The sequence below is a fragment of the Theropithecus gelada genome, chromosome 8 (genome assembly GCF_003255815.1).
Source record: "Theropithecus gelada isolate Dixy chromosome 8, Tgel_1.0, whole genome shotgun sequence".
Taxonomy (NCBI): domain Eukaryota; kingdom Metazoa; phylum Chordata; class Mammalia; order Primates; family Cercopithecidae; genus Theropithecus; species Theropithecus gelada.
Genome location: NC_037676.1, coordinates 27,815,014 through 27,830,690, shown reverse-complemented (window position 1 = coordinate 27,830,690; position 15,677 = coordinate 27,815,014). Strand labels below are relative to the sequence as shown.

The 15,677-nt window shown below is 40.5% G+C and overlaps 1 protein-coding gene across 1 annotated transcript in view; it reads left to right on the top strand.

The window, feature by feature from the left end:
* Positions 1–15,677, top strand: part of KIF13B (kinesin family member 13B) — a 194,979-nt gene that overhangs the window by 164,629 nt on the left and 14,673 nt on the right. Inside the window, exon 37 of the mRNA XM_025394677.1 lies at positions 4,619–4,752. Coding sequence (XP_025250462.1) covers positions 4,619–4,752 — 134 coding nt within the window. The remainder of the gene's footprint in view (positions 1–4,618; positions 4,753–15,677) is intronic.

Here is a 15,677-nt window from a genome sequence, read left to right as displayed (position 1 = left end):
ATCTGTATTCCAGATTGTGTTCTATCTTGGTTAATATTCTATGTGCACTGTTGTGTTTGGGGACATGGTGTTCTATGTATATCTAATTAGGTCACTGTGGTTTATCGCCTTGTTCAAATCCTCTGGATCTTTGCTGATTTGGTGGAGGCCTATTCTATCAATTCTTGAGAGGGCCTTAGATATCCAAATACGATTGTGAAAATTATTTGTATTTCCCTTTATAACGGTTTTTGCTTCATTCATTTAGAAACTCTGATAATTAGGTACACACACATTTAAGATTGTTATATCTTCCTGATGGAGTGACCTTTCTGTCGTGAAATGTCCCTTTTATCTCTGGGAATACTCTTATCTTGAAATCTCTCTTACCTATCATTTATATATAACTGCATCAAATTTATTCACTGTTTGCACGATGTATCTTTTTCTCAGCTTTTAAAATTGTAGCCTGTATTTGTCTTTAAATCAAAAGTGATTGCCTTGTAGACAACGTGTGTTTGGGTCCAGTTATTTCCCCCTGAATCTCATCTCATAGTTCCTGCCCTTTAATTGCCATGCTTCACCCCTTCCAGTGCCTCCCATTCTGGTCCGCCATGTTATTATTGGTTTTCTACTTGGCCATTCTTCTGTTTTTTGTTTCACTGTAACTCCTTATTTACCTTCTTTTGGGTTAATAAAAAACAATTCGTATCTCATTTATTTCCTCTTTTTGCTTTTTTGGACACCTGTATTTGTTTGCTAAATTCTTTGCTCAGAAACCCTACTTGGCATCCTTAACTTACCAAATCTGCTTAGAGTTCATATGATGTCTTCCCTCAACTCACAGTACAAGAACCACGCAACAGTGTAAGTCATTGACCTGTTCCTCTAGGCCCCTTATTTTGTACTGTTGTTTCATCTTTTACATATATAGGTGTTACAAACCTCACTCTATGACGTTATTCTTTTTGCTTTAAAATAGCCACTTGTAGGCCGGGTGCAGTAGCTCACACCTGTAGCCCTAGCACTTTGGGAAGCCAAGGTATGGGTTAGTTGAGACCAGCCTGGGCAACAAGGCAAAACCCTGTCTCCACACAAAAATACAAAAATCTGCTGAGTGCGGTGGTACACACTTGTGGTCCCACTACTCAGGAGGCGGAAGTGGGAGAATTACCTGAACCCGGGAGGTTGAGGCTGCAGTGAGTCACAACTGCATCACTGTACTCATACCTAGGCGACAGAGTGAGATCCTTTCTCAAAAAAAGCTCAGGCTGGGCGCAGTGGCTTATGCCTGTAATCCCACCACTTTGGGAGGCCACGGCAGGTGGATCACCTGAGGTCAGGAGTTTAAGACCAGCCTGGTCAACATTGTGAAACCCCTCTCTCTGCTAAAACACAAAAATTAGCCAGGCGTGGTGGCTGGTACCTGCAGTCCCAGTAGGCTGAGGCAGGAGACTCGCTTGAACCTGGGAGGTGGGCGGAGGTTGCAGTGAGCCAAGATCACGCCACTGCACTCCAGCCTGGGTGACAGAGTGAGACTCTGTCTTTAAAAAAAAAAAAAAAAAAAAAGCTATTTGTCTTTTCAGAGAATACAGAAAAAATGGATAATCTTTTATTTATTTATTTTTTTTTTCAGATTATTTCTGACAGTATCCAGTCCTTCCTGATGGTCTTATTTTAATCTGATTTTCTTTCTTTCTAGCCTGAAGAAGTAGTTGGTTTTTTTTGGGGGGAGACGGAGTTTTGCTCGTTGCCCAGGCTGGAGTGCAGTGGCCCAATCTCAGCTCACCGCAACCACTGCCTCCTGGGTTCAAGCGATTCTCCTGCCTCAGCCTCCCGAGTAGCTGGGATTACAGGTGCCTGCCATGACGCCGGGCTCATTTTTGTATTTTTAGTAGAGACAGGGTTTCTTCATGTTGGTCAGGCTGGTCTCCAACTCCTGACCTCAGGTGATCTACCCGCCTCGGCTTCCCAAAGTGCTGGGATTACAGCTGTGAGCCACTGCACCCTGCCTAGTATTTCTTAGAGTACAGTCCTGCTGGAGAAAAATGCTCTCCTTTTTTGAAAGTATCTTTATTTCACTGTTTTGTTTTGTTGTTAAGAATATTTTCACTGGATAGAGAACTCTTGAGTTGGAGGTTTTTTTTTCGGCACTTCAATGACGTCTCCTCATCTCCAGCCCCTTCTTTTCTGCTGAGAATTCAGCCATCATTTGTCACTTCCCACTCAGTGTGATATCTCTGTTTAGTTTGCCTGCTTTCAGAAGTTTCTCTTTATCTGTGGCAGTTGTACTATGATTTGCTTAGGTATTGTTTTCTTAGTATTTAACTTGCTTATCAAGTTATTGGATCTGTCAGTTGATGTTTTTCAGCAATTATAAGAAATGTTTAGACATTATTCATTAAAACTTTTCCCCTAATCCTTTTGTCTCTTTCTGCTCCTTCTGAGAATCTCATTACTCACAGGTTAGATTGTTTAATATTGTCCTACAGGTCACGGAGGCTCTATTCTTTTTTTTTTTTTAATATTTTAATTTTATTTTTTCTAGTTGGATAATTTTTTTTCTGTGATTTCCAGTAGTCTGTTAAGCACATCCAGGGAACTTTTTTCATTTCAGTCATTTTTTTTTTTTTTTCAGTTCTAGAATTTCCATTTGCTGCTGCTTTTCTGGTTTTAATTTCTCTGCTGATATTCCCGGTCTGTGCACTTGTCAAGACTGTATTCTCCTTTGCATCGTTGGACTTGGTTAAGAAAGCTGCCTTAAAGTTGTTTTCTATTAAATCCAGTGTCTAGACATCTCAGGGTCTATTTTTATTGACTCCTTTGTTGACTGTGGGTCATATTTAATAAGTTTTACCAAATGTATTTGTATATACCCATGTGATTCATACCCCAGTCAAAATGTAGGACATTGACATGACTCCAGTTAATTCCCACTCCCTGTGGGCAGCCAGTGTTCTGATGACTACTTCTCTAGATTACTTCTGCAGTTTCATAAATGGAACCAATACGATGTATGCCCTTTTTGTGTCTGTCTCTTTGGCTTACCTTATATGTTAAATTCTTCCAGATTGTTGCTTGCATTAGTCATTTATTTTTTACTGGTGAGAAATACTTCACGACCATGCATTGTGTTTGTTGAAGAAACCAGGTTCTTGTACGGTAGACTGGTATAGTAGGCCAGGTTCTTGCACAGCAGACTCTGTTCATTCTTATTTTTTCCTGTCGCGTTGCCATGAGACTATTGAAACGCAATTCTATCCCCTGTATTGCCTGTGAACTGGTAGTTAGGGCTAGATTCTTGATTCAATTCAGCTGATTTGAGAAGGATGCGTGTGGTAGGGTGGTTGGGTGTGGATGTGTGGTGGGGAGGTTGGAGACACATAATGTCTGATGGTCTCATTTAGTGATATGTGTGGCCTTTGATTCATTACTGGCTAGATTTTTACTTAATGAGGGATTATCATTACTCTAGAATGTTAATTTGATAAAGAACTCTAGATTGTAATTTTTTTCCTCATCTTTGAAATAATTGTATCTTTTTGGATCTTTATTCATCTTAAACTTATTTTATTTTCTGTCTCCCCTCTTTTATTTTTCTTATCCTTGTTTTTGCCTTGCTGTAAATAATTGGACTTTTCTAAACTGAGGTATGATGTATCTATCTCTTGGCACGGTATAGCCATTTTTTGCTTTATTTTTCAGTGGTCGCCCTCATGATTACAATGTACATCCTTAACTTTTTGCAGTATGCTTACACTTAATATTCTACTGCTTTATGTAAAATGTAGAAACCTTACAGCTGTATCCATCCATTTACCAACTGAATTGCCAGTAAATTTGGAATCCTTTCAGGGTTAGTGTGGAGTAGAGATCTGTGGGGAGTTGTGTGCATCTGTTAAGGCAAATGTATTCCTTAAGATGACTTGCTTGTTCATTTCTAAATGTTATATGAATATAGCTTTTCACCACTTATGACTTGGGATTAGATTTTACTATAAATTAATAGGGGGAAGAAATCTTAGTATATCATAAGTATGACCTGTTTATACCTCTGATCCCAGCCCTTGGAAATTAACAGCAGATAAGAATGTAAGTTGTTCAGGGCATCTCTCCCTGACTTGTAATAAATAACTCAAACATTACCATTCACCCTTTTCCCAAAAGGTCAGTTTCATCATCTTCCTTCAGTAAATAGTTATGAAAAATTAGATTGAATAAGACATAGTCCCTGACTTCAAAGAGCTTAAAGTCTAGACAGAGAGCTATACATGTGTGTCATTGGCAGTGTGACTTAAAAATCAATCCCATTTTATTCTAGGGCAGAAGTGAATGCTTTTGCCAATTATTGACAGGATAGAGGTGAATTGCTGTTCTGATGCTGATAGGAACACTGAGCATTTTGGCACTAGAGCATTTTGGCAGCACCCCAGTTACTGCTATTTAATTAAAAAAGGGACATTACTATGTTTGAGGGAAATTACGGAAACTACAATAATACTGTGTTTTTCTAATATTTTTTAAGGATACCTTTGGTGTTTGTTAGATTTGCTGACAAGTGATGTCTGGCAAATGTACAGGAAAGAAGATGTCTATGTAATTGTATATGTTTTATCTTTTTCCCCTATAATATGGCCAGGACTAAGTAACCTCGCAGCTTCCTACTTGAATCCCGTCAAATCCTTCGTGCCGCAGATGCCAAAGCTCCTCAAGTCTCTCTTTCCTGTCCGCGATGAGAAGAGGGGCAAGCGGCCATCTCCGCTCGCACACCAGGTAAAAAGCACCGAGAAAGCAGCCGTGAACGTTTTTCTGATAAACCCGTGCTCTGTGTTGCGCCAAATTGGCTGGAGGTGGAGGCGCAGCCTCACGGGTGGGGGCTAAACCGGGTTTTTAAACCTAGGAACAGCTGTCAGTCATTTCTCCTCCACGCTCTTCAACGATAACAGAGCTGTTTAAACTTACAAACACACTCCCTCCTTTCTGCTTTTAAAAAGTGCCAAGGACACTGCTAATGTGATTTATGGTAATATTACTTAGAGCAACAGTAGTAAAATTTATGAAGTGCACTTAGTGTTGTTTGTGTATTGCCAAGTAGAAAATGTAATTCTATTTTTATTTCTTGATTTCATTTCTTTTTTCAAACAATTTTGTATGAGTGCCCTTCCCTCTCAACCTCTGTTTTCTCTACTATGGATAACCTGTTCTTTCATTGAAAAGTGATCACCTGTCTTACTTCCGTTTTTCTTAAAACTCTTTACCCAGCCCTAGGGTAAGTGTTAGAGCAAATGCGAAAAGGTTTTCTAAACAATCAGGAAGCTGCTCTTATGCAATAGTGAATGGGAACCCCATTGGAAATGCAATTTCCAGCCTTATATAGGTGTTAACTCAGCAGAAAATGATAAATGAGGATTTATTTATACTCATTCAAAAACACATACAGGGCAAGTTCTGTTGTCCAAATAGGTCTTTTGACATCAGCTTTTCCACGTTCTTCTAAACATTCGAGTTGCAGAAATCCAAGTGAGTTGTCTGAGACTTAACTATTTAAAGAATTCTCTAAGTGTATGAATGCATATATTCAGGGGAGAAGGAATTAGTTTTTATCAGGCTGCCATGCAGATATGTAATTTTTAAAATTCTAGCTTTATATAAGCATATAAGTAAGCATACACAGTAGATGGAAAAATTAAAACCAAGATTTTGCAGCTGTTTAAATTGTATTTAGGCACATGGTGGGGCTTGAGAGTTAGTGAAATGAATCTGTGACTGCAGGAGCTAAGTCCTGCGGGGACTGAGGTAGGCAGTGATTATTTTTCCTGGTGTTTTTTTTTTCCCCAGAGATCCAACAGAACTGAACCAGTGGGTCATTATTGTGTGTGTTATTCAGTTCTAAACTTCTGCATCATTGTTTCACAAAGTGTGATTCATGAACTGTCAGATTTATGAAGGGAGCTGTTTTAAAAAACAGTTTCTCGGCCTGCCCTGGGAACCCATAGCTAACTTGGAGAGACCTTGTAATCTGCATTTATAAGCGCCTGTGGTGATTCTTATTTTTATTCAGAGAAGTCTGCTATCCAGTGTTGTTAGTTGCTGTTTGGTGAAGGCAGTCACGTAGGTTGGAGGAAATTGGAATCACGCTGGAAGTCACTGAGTCAGCCTGCCATCGTTACCATTCTCCTTTAAAGCTGTTTTCAGTTTTGCTTGTAGCAAGTCACATCACCTGCTACCTGTAGAACTTACTTTCTTACTGTGTTGGCAATGAGTGATTAGCTTTCTCTGGATGTGAGAGGAACAACAGTGTGTTAGAAACAAATGTAGTGATTGGAGAATAACTATAATTTATAATGCCCAGGTTAGAGGTTACCTTGAAATATATGGAAGATTTCTTAAGCAACTTTTATTCATTTACTCTAGTTGGTCATTTATTGTTTGAGCACATATGAGCAAAAGTTTGGGAAAGCTGGCCTCATACATATATTTTGTATTTCATAAAAATATAAAATATATGGCTGAGTGCAGTGGCTTACACCTGTAACCTCAGCACTTTGGGAGGCCAAGGCAGGTGGCTCACTTGAGGTCAGGGGTTTGAGACCTGGCCAACATGGTGAAACCCTGTCTTTACTAAAAATACAAAAATTAGCCAGGCATACTCCTGTAGTCGCAGCGACACAGGAGGCTGAGGCATGAGAATCGCTTGAACCCGGGAGGCAGAGGATACAGTGAGCCAAGATCGTGCCACCGCACTCCAGCCTGGGTGACAGAGTGAGACTCTGTCTGAAAATAAATAAAAATAAAAATAAAAATATATAAAGTATATAAATCTAAAACTGGTCTTGATGAAGATACCTGGTAATAGAGCCAGAACATTCCAGTTGGTTTGTGAGAACTCTGCCCCTTGGAAGGCATTTCCCTTTTCTCAGGGTCGCCAGGGAGCTCCCCCTTGTCCATGCCGCCTTGTCCTCATGGTGCAGACTTTGCGTCAACATAACACTGGACACACTTCCATCTCCAGGCTTCAGTGCAACTTCCTTTCCCTGGCTTCCCTTCCCTCGGTCCTTGATCCTCTCCTGGGACTGTAGATTCCATCAAGTCTTTACATCCAGCGCCCAGAGCTACAACCAGGACGCTCTCTTTTATTTTTAAACCTGTTTCCTTCCATGCATAAATTTCATTCAGTTCCGTGGCTTTAGCTGTTTAAACAGAGTAGCCAGAGTGGTCTTTCACAGCCTTACAGTCGTCAGTGGCGTGACACCTTCCACTTCCTCCCACTGAAAGGAGTGAAATGTGAATTTCTCACTGTGGCTCACAGTGCACTGCAGGACCTGTCCCCGGTCTTGAATCTTCATTCTTCTTTATTTGCTCACCAGTACTAAGTCAGATAAGTCGCCTTTTTAGCCTATGAGCACGCGAAGCACCTTCAGTCTGGAGAGCTCTGGTGCTGGCCCTGCCACCCTGCTCTTCCCAAAGGCCTCCCATGGAACAGTCAGGAAAGGCCACTCTGAGGAAGGACCTCTGAATCTAGAGTGGGCTTTCTTGAACGGCCACACCAGAACAGCTTCCACCATACACGCAGGCACTACATTACCATTTCTTTTTTTATTTATTTATTTTTTTTGAGACAGACTCTCGCTCTGTTGCCCAGGCTGGAGTGCAGTAGTGCAGTCTTGGCTCACTGTAACCTCCACTTCTCGGGTTCAAGGGATTCTCCTGCTTCCACCTCCTGAGTAGCTGGGATTACAGGCGCTCACCCACCCCACCACGCTTGGCTAATTTTTATATTTTTAGTAGAGATGGGGTTTCACCATGTTGGCCAGGCTGGTCTCAAACGCCTGACTTCAAATGATCTACCCGCCCCAGCCTCCCAAAGTGCTGGGACTACAGGTGTGAGCCACCGCACCCAGCCCATTTCTAACCTTTTTATCAGGAGTTATTGTTAGGTTTATATGTTTATCAATTATCCCTCTCCACAGTATTCCTTGAGGGCAGGACTTGTTGTGCCAAAATGGTGCCTGGTGCATACAGGATGCAAAATGTCTATTGTTTGACATGTGAACAAATTATAATAATATTATTTTAGAGACAGGGTCTCGGTCTGTCGCCCAGTCTGGAGTGCAGTGGTACGATTATAGCTCACTGCAGCGTTGAACTCTGGGCTCAAGGAATCCTCCAGCTTCAGTCTCCCAAGGAGCTAGGACTACAAGTACGCTCCACCACGCCCAGGTAACTTTTAAAAAATTTTTATTTTTAGAGACAGAGTCTCGCTGTGTTGCCCAGGTTGGTCTCGAACTCCTGGGCTCAGGTGATCCTCCCGCCTAGTATCCCACGTGTCTGGGATTATAGGCATGAGCCACTGTGCCCAGACTGTAATATTAGACTGTGGGTCCCAAGTGTTACTCAGTGGTAGACAGGACTGTGTTTACAGCTTAGAGATGAAAGAAGCACGGCTGAGTGGGGATTAGAGGGATGAAGCCATATTTAAGAACCTTCTTTCCTAGGTTGGTGGAAGTGCTAAAGAACATTTCCAAAGGAGAGAAAAAATCTTAGCTTTTCATTTTGGATTTAGTTGATCAGAGATGATCTTGGTTATCTCATTTTCACTGACCATCTCTACTAAAGCTCTGTGAGAAATAAATTAGAACTGTAGATGATAATGTCAAAAAAACTGTTTTTCTTACTTGGGTCACACTTCAGGGTACAACAAGTGAAGCATACTTGAAATATACTTTGAATATGCTTTATGCTTTCACTTGTTGTACTCTGAAGTGTGTTTCATCTTTGAAAAAGGGCATTTTAGTGCCTGTGGAATTGCAAATAACAGGAAGAAGAAAAATGCTATATTGGCTAGACTCCTTTAGTGTTCCTCATTTTTTAAAAATAGTAAGCTTTATTATTATAATGGAGTTCCATGCACTTGAAAATCAGATTTGATACCTACAATTTGAAGTTTGAGCTTCTAAAACAATCTCTACTCCCCCTCCTGGGGGTCCTACAGGAACGAGATCGTCATTTTTCCAACCAATCTTTGCCTCAGAGTTTGTTCTTACCAGGAAGTAAAGGGAGTGGGGAGGATTGTATATGTGAGCCAGGACTATATATGTGAGCCACCCTGCCCAACAAGACCCTATTTTTGAGGTGTTTAGATTAGCAGACATTCTTTAAGTAAGCATCTTTAATCCTTCATGGGCACTTGAGAAACTAATAACCATCATTTTGGATGAAGTGAGTATTATATCCTTTAAAATATATACTTATTTTTTTTGAGACGGAGTCTCGCTCTGTTGCCCAGGCTGGAGTACAATGGTGCGATCTCAGCTCACTGTAACCTCTGCCTCCCAGGTTCAAGCGATTCTCTTGCCTCAGCTTCCTGCGTAGCTGGGATTACAGGTGCCCGCCACCACGCCCAGCTAATTTTTGTATTTTTAGTAGAGATAGGGTTTTACCATGTTGGACAGGATGGTCTCAATCTCGTGATGTCGTGATCTGCCTGCCTTGGGCTCCCACAGTGTTGGGGTTACAGGCGTGAACCACTGTGCCCTGCCAAAATATATATGTATAATTTTCTTATATAAATATTTGAATAAGTTTTAACTATTATTATGTTGAAGTTTTTTAAATTTTTTTTATTTTTTGTGACAAGATCTCGCTCTGTTGCCCAGGTTGGAGTGCAGTGGAGTGATGATAGCTCTCTTAGGATCTTTGTTCTCTCAGACCTCCGCCGTCTTAACAGCTCTAGATGAGTCTCCCACATCTCATCTGAGACATGCTTTGTCATTCCACAGTTGTCTCGCCAGGGTCCTCCCTAAAGTGAGGAGTCCAGAAATGAGAGCGTTCCCCCTGGACTTGCAAATGGTGGAAGTGTTTCCTTCCTCACCTAAATGATCACGCTGCTGACGCAGCCTGGGACCGCGCTTGGTGGGGCTTGTTTTTGAAAGGTGTTAGCTCATTGTGCTGTTGGTCAGGTAACATCACCAGGTTTTTTGTCTGTTGATAGCTTGTCACTGTACTACTACTCTTTTATTATATGGTGTAATTGATGTGTGAAAATAATGAGGAACTTCAGATTCATTCCTAGAATTTTTTATCTTTGATGTTGTTTTAACATTCCCAGGATATCAAGATCTTTCTGAGTAATTTTTTTTAAATGCATATATTCTGGCAGTCCACATACTTCTAAAGCTGTAATCTCTCTGCATTTGAGAGTATTGGGATATTGAACATAATAAGGCCTACGGCAGAGCTCTATATCTGGAAGTAGACATCACTTGTCAAGCCAGAGTGACAGACGAACACATTTCAGTTCCATGTAGCCAGTACTACCTTCTCCACTCCACACTTCTCTCTCTTTCTACCAAAGAGTTTGTGGGAGACTGTGTTACATACATATATGGAAATAAAGTGGCACTGCGGCCAGGGCCTTCCTCTGTGTCACCAATCACGTAAGCCTGAAGCAGAGTGGATGTTGATGACGGTGGCTGGACTGCCCTGCGCACACACTGGTGTGGCTATGGCCCTGTGTGAGGCATCATCCAGTGCTGGACTTAGCAGCACCTTTAAAGAAATACACAAGTACCCGGAACCTTCCTCTCCAGTTTTGAGTCTGTGCTTCATTTTTATTTGCTAGTGCCTGTTAGTGCACCAGTTTCAATAGTCTATGACCATTAAATGGTTGTGAAATAAGCAATATCAGATATTTAAATGTTTAGATAACATCAAGATAAAATCCAGAAAAATCCAGGTCCATTCATATGCCTAAAAGGAATCTGGACCAATAGTACAATGTAGGAAGGGGGAAATAGTGATACTAATATGGCATAAAGACTTAGGACAGATAGTTAACATCGCTTAAGGGTGACAATGTGAAACAGCACAAAAACAAAACACCCCGAACGGTTTGGGGATCGGCATGGAAACCAAGCAGGTCATGTTTAATAACACACTTCCTGAAACCATTTGTCTCCCGTTTCCCACCTGTCATGAAAGATACTGAAACTGCTTTTTAGTTTATTTTATTTGAGACAGATCTGAAACTCCTGGCCTCAAGTAATCCTCCTGCCTCAGTCACCCACATATGTTTTTATTCCAGTTTAGTTTGGAGACTTAAAACTTCTCTGAAACAGTTGCAATAATGCAGAAACTCACACTATCCTATCTAAACAAAGCCCCAGCCCCCAACCTGGGCTCTCTTTGATATTATTAGATGACACTCAGATTACTGTACTTGGTTCTGGATTTATTACTACTAGAAATGCAGTGACCAGTTGGAATTGTTTCAGAGAATAACATCAAAAATGATTTATGAGGAAGGATTAAAGGAGTTATTTATAGCTTCACCAAACAATGACTAAGAGAGCTGACTGTATAAGCATTCAAGGGATACCAGCACCGAGGAGGGAAGGATTGTTAGGGATGGTTTTGCTAAAGCAGTGGAGGGTCCTAGGGCCATAGTGATGAAATTAACAGAGAGGATGGTGACAGCTGACAGTGGGAAAATGGTTTACAGATAGCAAGGTACTCTTTTTTTTGAGATGGGCTCTTGTTCTGTCGCCCAGGCTGGAGTGCAATGGTGCTATCACAGCTCACTGTGGCCTCAACCTCTTGGGCTCAAGGGATCCTGCCATCCCAGCCTGCCTGTCTTTTTTTTTTTAAAAAAAGGAGGGGGTGGATTTCTGTTACTTAAAAACAGGAAGTTAGACTGGGTGCGGCGGCTCACACCTTTATCTCAGCACTTTGAGAGGCCAAGGCAGGCAGATCACTTGAGCTCAGGAGTTTGAGACCAGCCTGAGCAACATAATAAGACCCTTGTCTCTACTAAAAATTAAAAAAATTGTATTTGGGTGTGGTGACACATACCTGCCTCAAAAATAAAAATAAAAACAAAGTTTATAAGAATATAAAATAATCCAGGTAAGGACTAAGGAATAGAATGAGTCCTGTTTTTACCAGTCATTCCTTATATTTTGTTATGTTAAGTGGAAAAGAGGTACAAGTTGTGTAATGGAGGAATGATTATTATCAAAAAATACTTTTAATTAGAGTGTCCTTGACATTTTCAGACAAGAATGTTCAGTTCCCTCCCTCATGCAAAGATACACAGACCCATAACCGCAGAGAAGCTTTAATGAAAACCTGGATGCTTATTAACCTGTTCTTTAGAATCAGCAGGTTCTCAGGTGAAGATGTTATTGTTTTCCTGTTACTTTATCTTCATATTGTTTATCAAATGGAAATGAAAAGGTTCCTGGATCTTTTTTTATAAGATGAAAGTCAACAGTTTATTCAGAAGGTTTAAAAACAAAGATATTCTTAAATTTACAAGATCTTTTGGTTTGAACATATTCATAAGGACTTATGTTTCTCATTTTTATGGAGATTTGTTTTTGTTTGTAATCAATTTCTGTCTGAGTTCCAGAAATGCAAAAATACTGCACTGAAAGAGGTGGCAGCTGACAAAATTGCTGTCTTTGACCTTCTGATGCAAGTTTAGTAACTAATCTGGAAAATAATGAACTGCAATTAATGAAATCTGTACTCATATTCAAGTGTGTTTCTCAGACAGCACATAAAATAATTGAAGGAACTTCCTGCTCTCTAATTAGTTAGATTGAATTAATTTGGCATAATAGCTTTTTTTCATGTATCTAGAAGTTTGTGTTCAGATGAAGCTATTTATGTACTTCAAAGTTAGGAACTGTAAATGGCATCTTTGATGAATCTGGAGAGTTAAAGAGTTAATGGTCAGATTTAATTTCCACTATCAAAAGCACAGTCACATTGCTGGCCTGTCTTGATTTATGTGTCCGTCCGTTTTGGTTAGGGCTGCCTTATCAACAGCAGGGATATTTTTCTCCTATTTCAACATAGCCTCATGTGTGGTAGGTAGATAAAGGCTTGTGTAGAAAGAGCACGCCCCTGCCCATCTCTGATGCTAATTGAAAAGATGTCTGTGTAATTATCCATCTTTCATGACTGTGATTCTTTCTTATATAAAACAGGGAGAAACAAGCACAAATACTAATTCTTGCCTTGTACACAAGGATGCTGTTTTAAACTAGCCATACTTCCTTGATTAAATGAATTATGTAAACACATATCCTTGTGTCTCAAGTAAAGGTTCAACATCCTAACTAAAAGAAGAAAACACTGCCGGGCACGGTGGCTCACGCTTGTAATCCCAGCACTTTGGGAGGCCGAGGCGGGCAGATCACGAGGTCAGGAGTTCGAGACCAGCCTGGCCAACATGATGAAACCCCATCTCTACTGATAAAAAACAAAAATTAGCTGGGCGTGGTGGCAGGCGCCTGTAATCCCAGCTACTCAGGAGGGTGAGGCAGGAGAATCGCTTGAACCCGGGAGGTGGAGGCTGCAGTGAGCTGAGATGGCACCACTGCACTCCAACCTGGGGGACAGAGCAATACTCCCATCTCAAAAAAAAAAAAAAAAAAAGAAAACACATCTAGGCCTTGTTTCCCAGCCTTCATTTTTCTTAAACCTTCAGGTTATTTAAAAAATAACATATGAGCATTTTCTCTGTAGTTGAATACCGCCCATGTTAAGCAGCTATTGATATAGTGTGCTGCATTTCACTTGTTCTGGGGTTAACAAAGAGTTTTTTTTAAAAAATTCAGGGCAATTGATTTCTCTTCAGTGTAGGGAGGAATTTTTAGGCAATCCTGTCATTGTTGTAAGACTCTTATCACTCTTTCAGTTTTCTAAAATCACAGCATTTTGCTGTCTAGCCTCGCCCCATGCATTTATGGGTAACATAGTGGACATAGTTAGAGATGTCAGAGTTGTCTTCATAATCAGGTTTAGTAGCTGATCTGAAAAATAATGAAATTTAACTTAAATTCACTTCAGCAAGTAAGAGGGTTTCTGAGGCAGTAAAGAAGTCGATTGAAGAGGTGCATCTGCCAGCCATTTTTTAGGAATGGGCTTTGTTTTATTCTCTAGACCAAGGGTTGCCATACTTTATTTTATAAAGGGACAGATTGTAAATATTTTAGGATTTGCATGCCATGTGGTCTCTGTCAAAACTAGCCATAGACAGTATTAAACAAATGAGTCTGGCTGTGTTCTAGTAAAACTTGATAACCTGAAATTTGAATTTTACATAATTTTTATGTTATGAAACATTCTTTTGATTTGTTTCAATCTTAAGAATGTAAAAGCCATTTCTTATTTCATAGGGCATATTAAGCTGGTGACAGGCTGGATGAAGACTTTTTTTTTTCTTTCTTTTTTTTTTTTTTTTGAGACGGAGTCTCGCTCTGTCGCCCAGGCTGGAGTGCAGTGGCGCGATCTCGGCTCACTGCAAGCTCCACCTCCCGGTTTCACGCCATTCTCCCGCCTCAGCCTCCGAGTAGCTGGGACTACAGGCGCCCGCCACCACGCCCGGCTAGTTTTTTGTATTTTTAGTAGAGATGGGGTTTCACCATGTTAGCCAGGATGGTCTCGATCTCCTGACCTCGTGATCCACCCGCCTCAGCCTCCCAAAGTGCTGGGATTACAGGCTTAAGCCACCGCGCCCGGCCTTTTTTCTTTTTTTAGACAGGGTCTTGCTCTGTTGCCCAGGCTGGAGTGCAGTGGTGTGATCATGGCTCATTGCAGCTTTGACCTCCTGGGCTCAAGTGATCCTCCCATCTCAGTCTCCCAAATAGCTGAGACTACAGGTACACACCACCATGGCTGGCTAATTTTTAAATTTTAATTTTGTAGAGACGGGATCTCCCTATGTCACCCAGGCTGGTTTTAAACTGCTGTGCTCAAGCAGTCCTCCTGCTTCAGCCTCCCAAAGTGCTGGGATTGTGTGTGTGAGCCACCCCGCCCAACAAGGCCCTATTTTTAAAGCTTTTAGATTAGCGAACATTCTTTAAGCATCCTTAATCCTTCATGGGCACTTGAAAAACTAGTAACTCATTTTGGATGAAGTGAGCGTTATATCTTTTAAAATCTCTGTGTCTAATTTTCTTATATGAATGTTTAAATCAGTTTTAAGTATTATTATGTAGAAGTTTTTTTTTTTTTTTTTTTTTTTTTTAATTTACTTTTTCTGACAAGGTCTTGCTCTGTTGCCTAGGCTGGAGTGCAGTGGTGTGATCACAGCTCACTGCAGCCTTGAACTCCGGGGCACAAGTGATCCTCCTACCTCAGCTTCCCAAGTAGCTGGGACCACAGGAGTGTGCCACCATGCCTGGCTAATTAAAAAAAAAAATTTTTTTTTATAAAAATGGGACCTTGGTATGTTGCCCAGGCTGTTATGTAGAAGTTTTTAAAGTAAACTGGCTAGATACTAAAAATCAGAAGCGATACCTTTTCTGGTAGCTCTGGAAATATTAGTATTTAAAATTTTATTTATGTAATACTTAGAATAAGTTAGACTATAACACATATCTAATGTCTTATAGACCACATGAATGGTATTATTCACTTATATCCAGTGATAAAATAATTTACTTGTTGATAGGAAAAATAGGCCTTTTAATTGTTTTGTGTAACCGAAATTAAATAGGAATATAAATGTTAGACCTTGAGTGCCTAGTGTTGAAGAGCACAGGGACTAGTTTTGCTCACACTGCATCCCCAGTGCCTACCACAGTCTTTAGTATGTAGTAGGTGCCTGGTACGTATTTGCGAATGAGTAAATTAATGAAATCTTAGTTTCTTTCTTTTGAAAGAAAATGGAATTCATCCTGGAATGA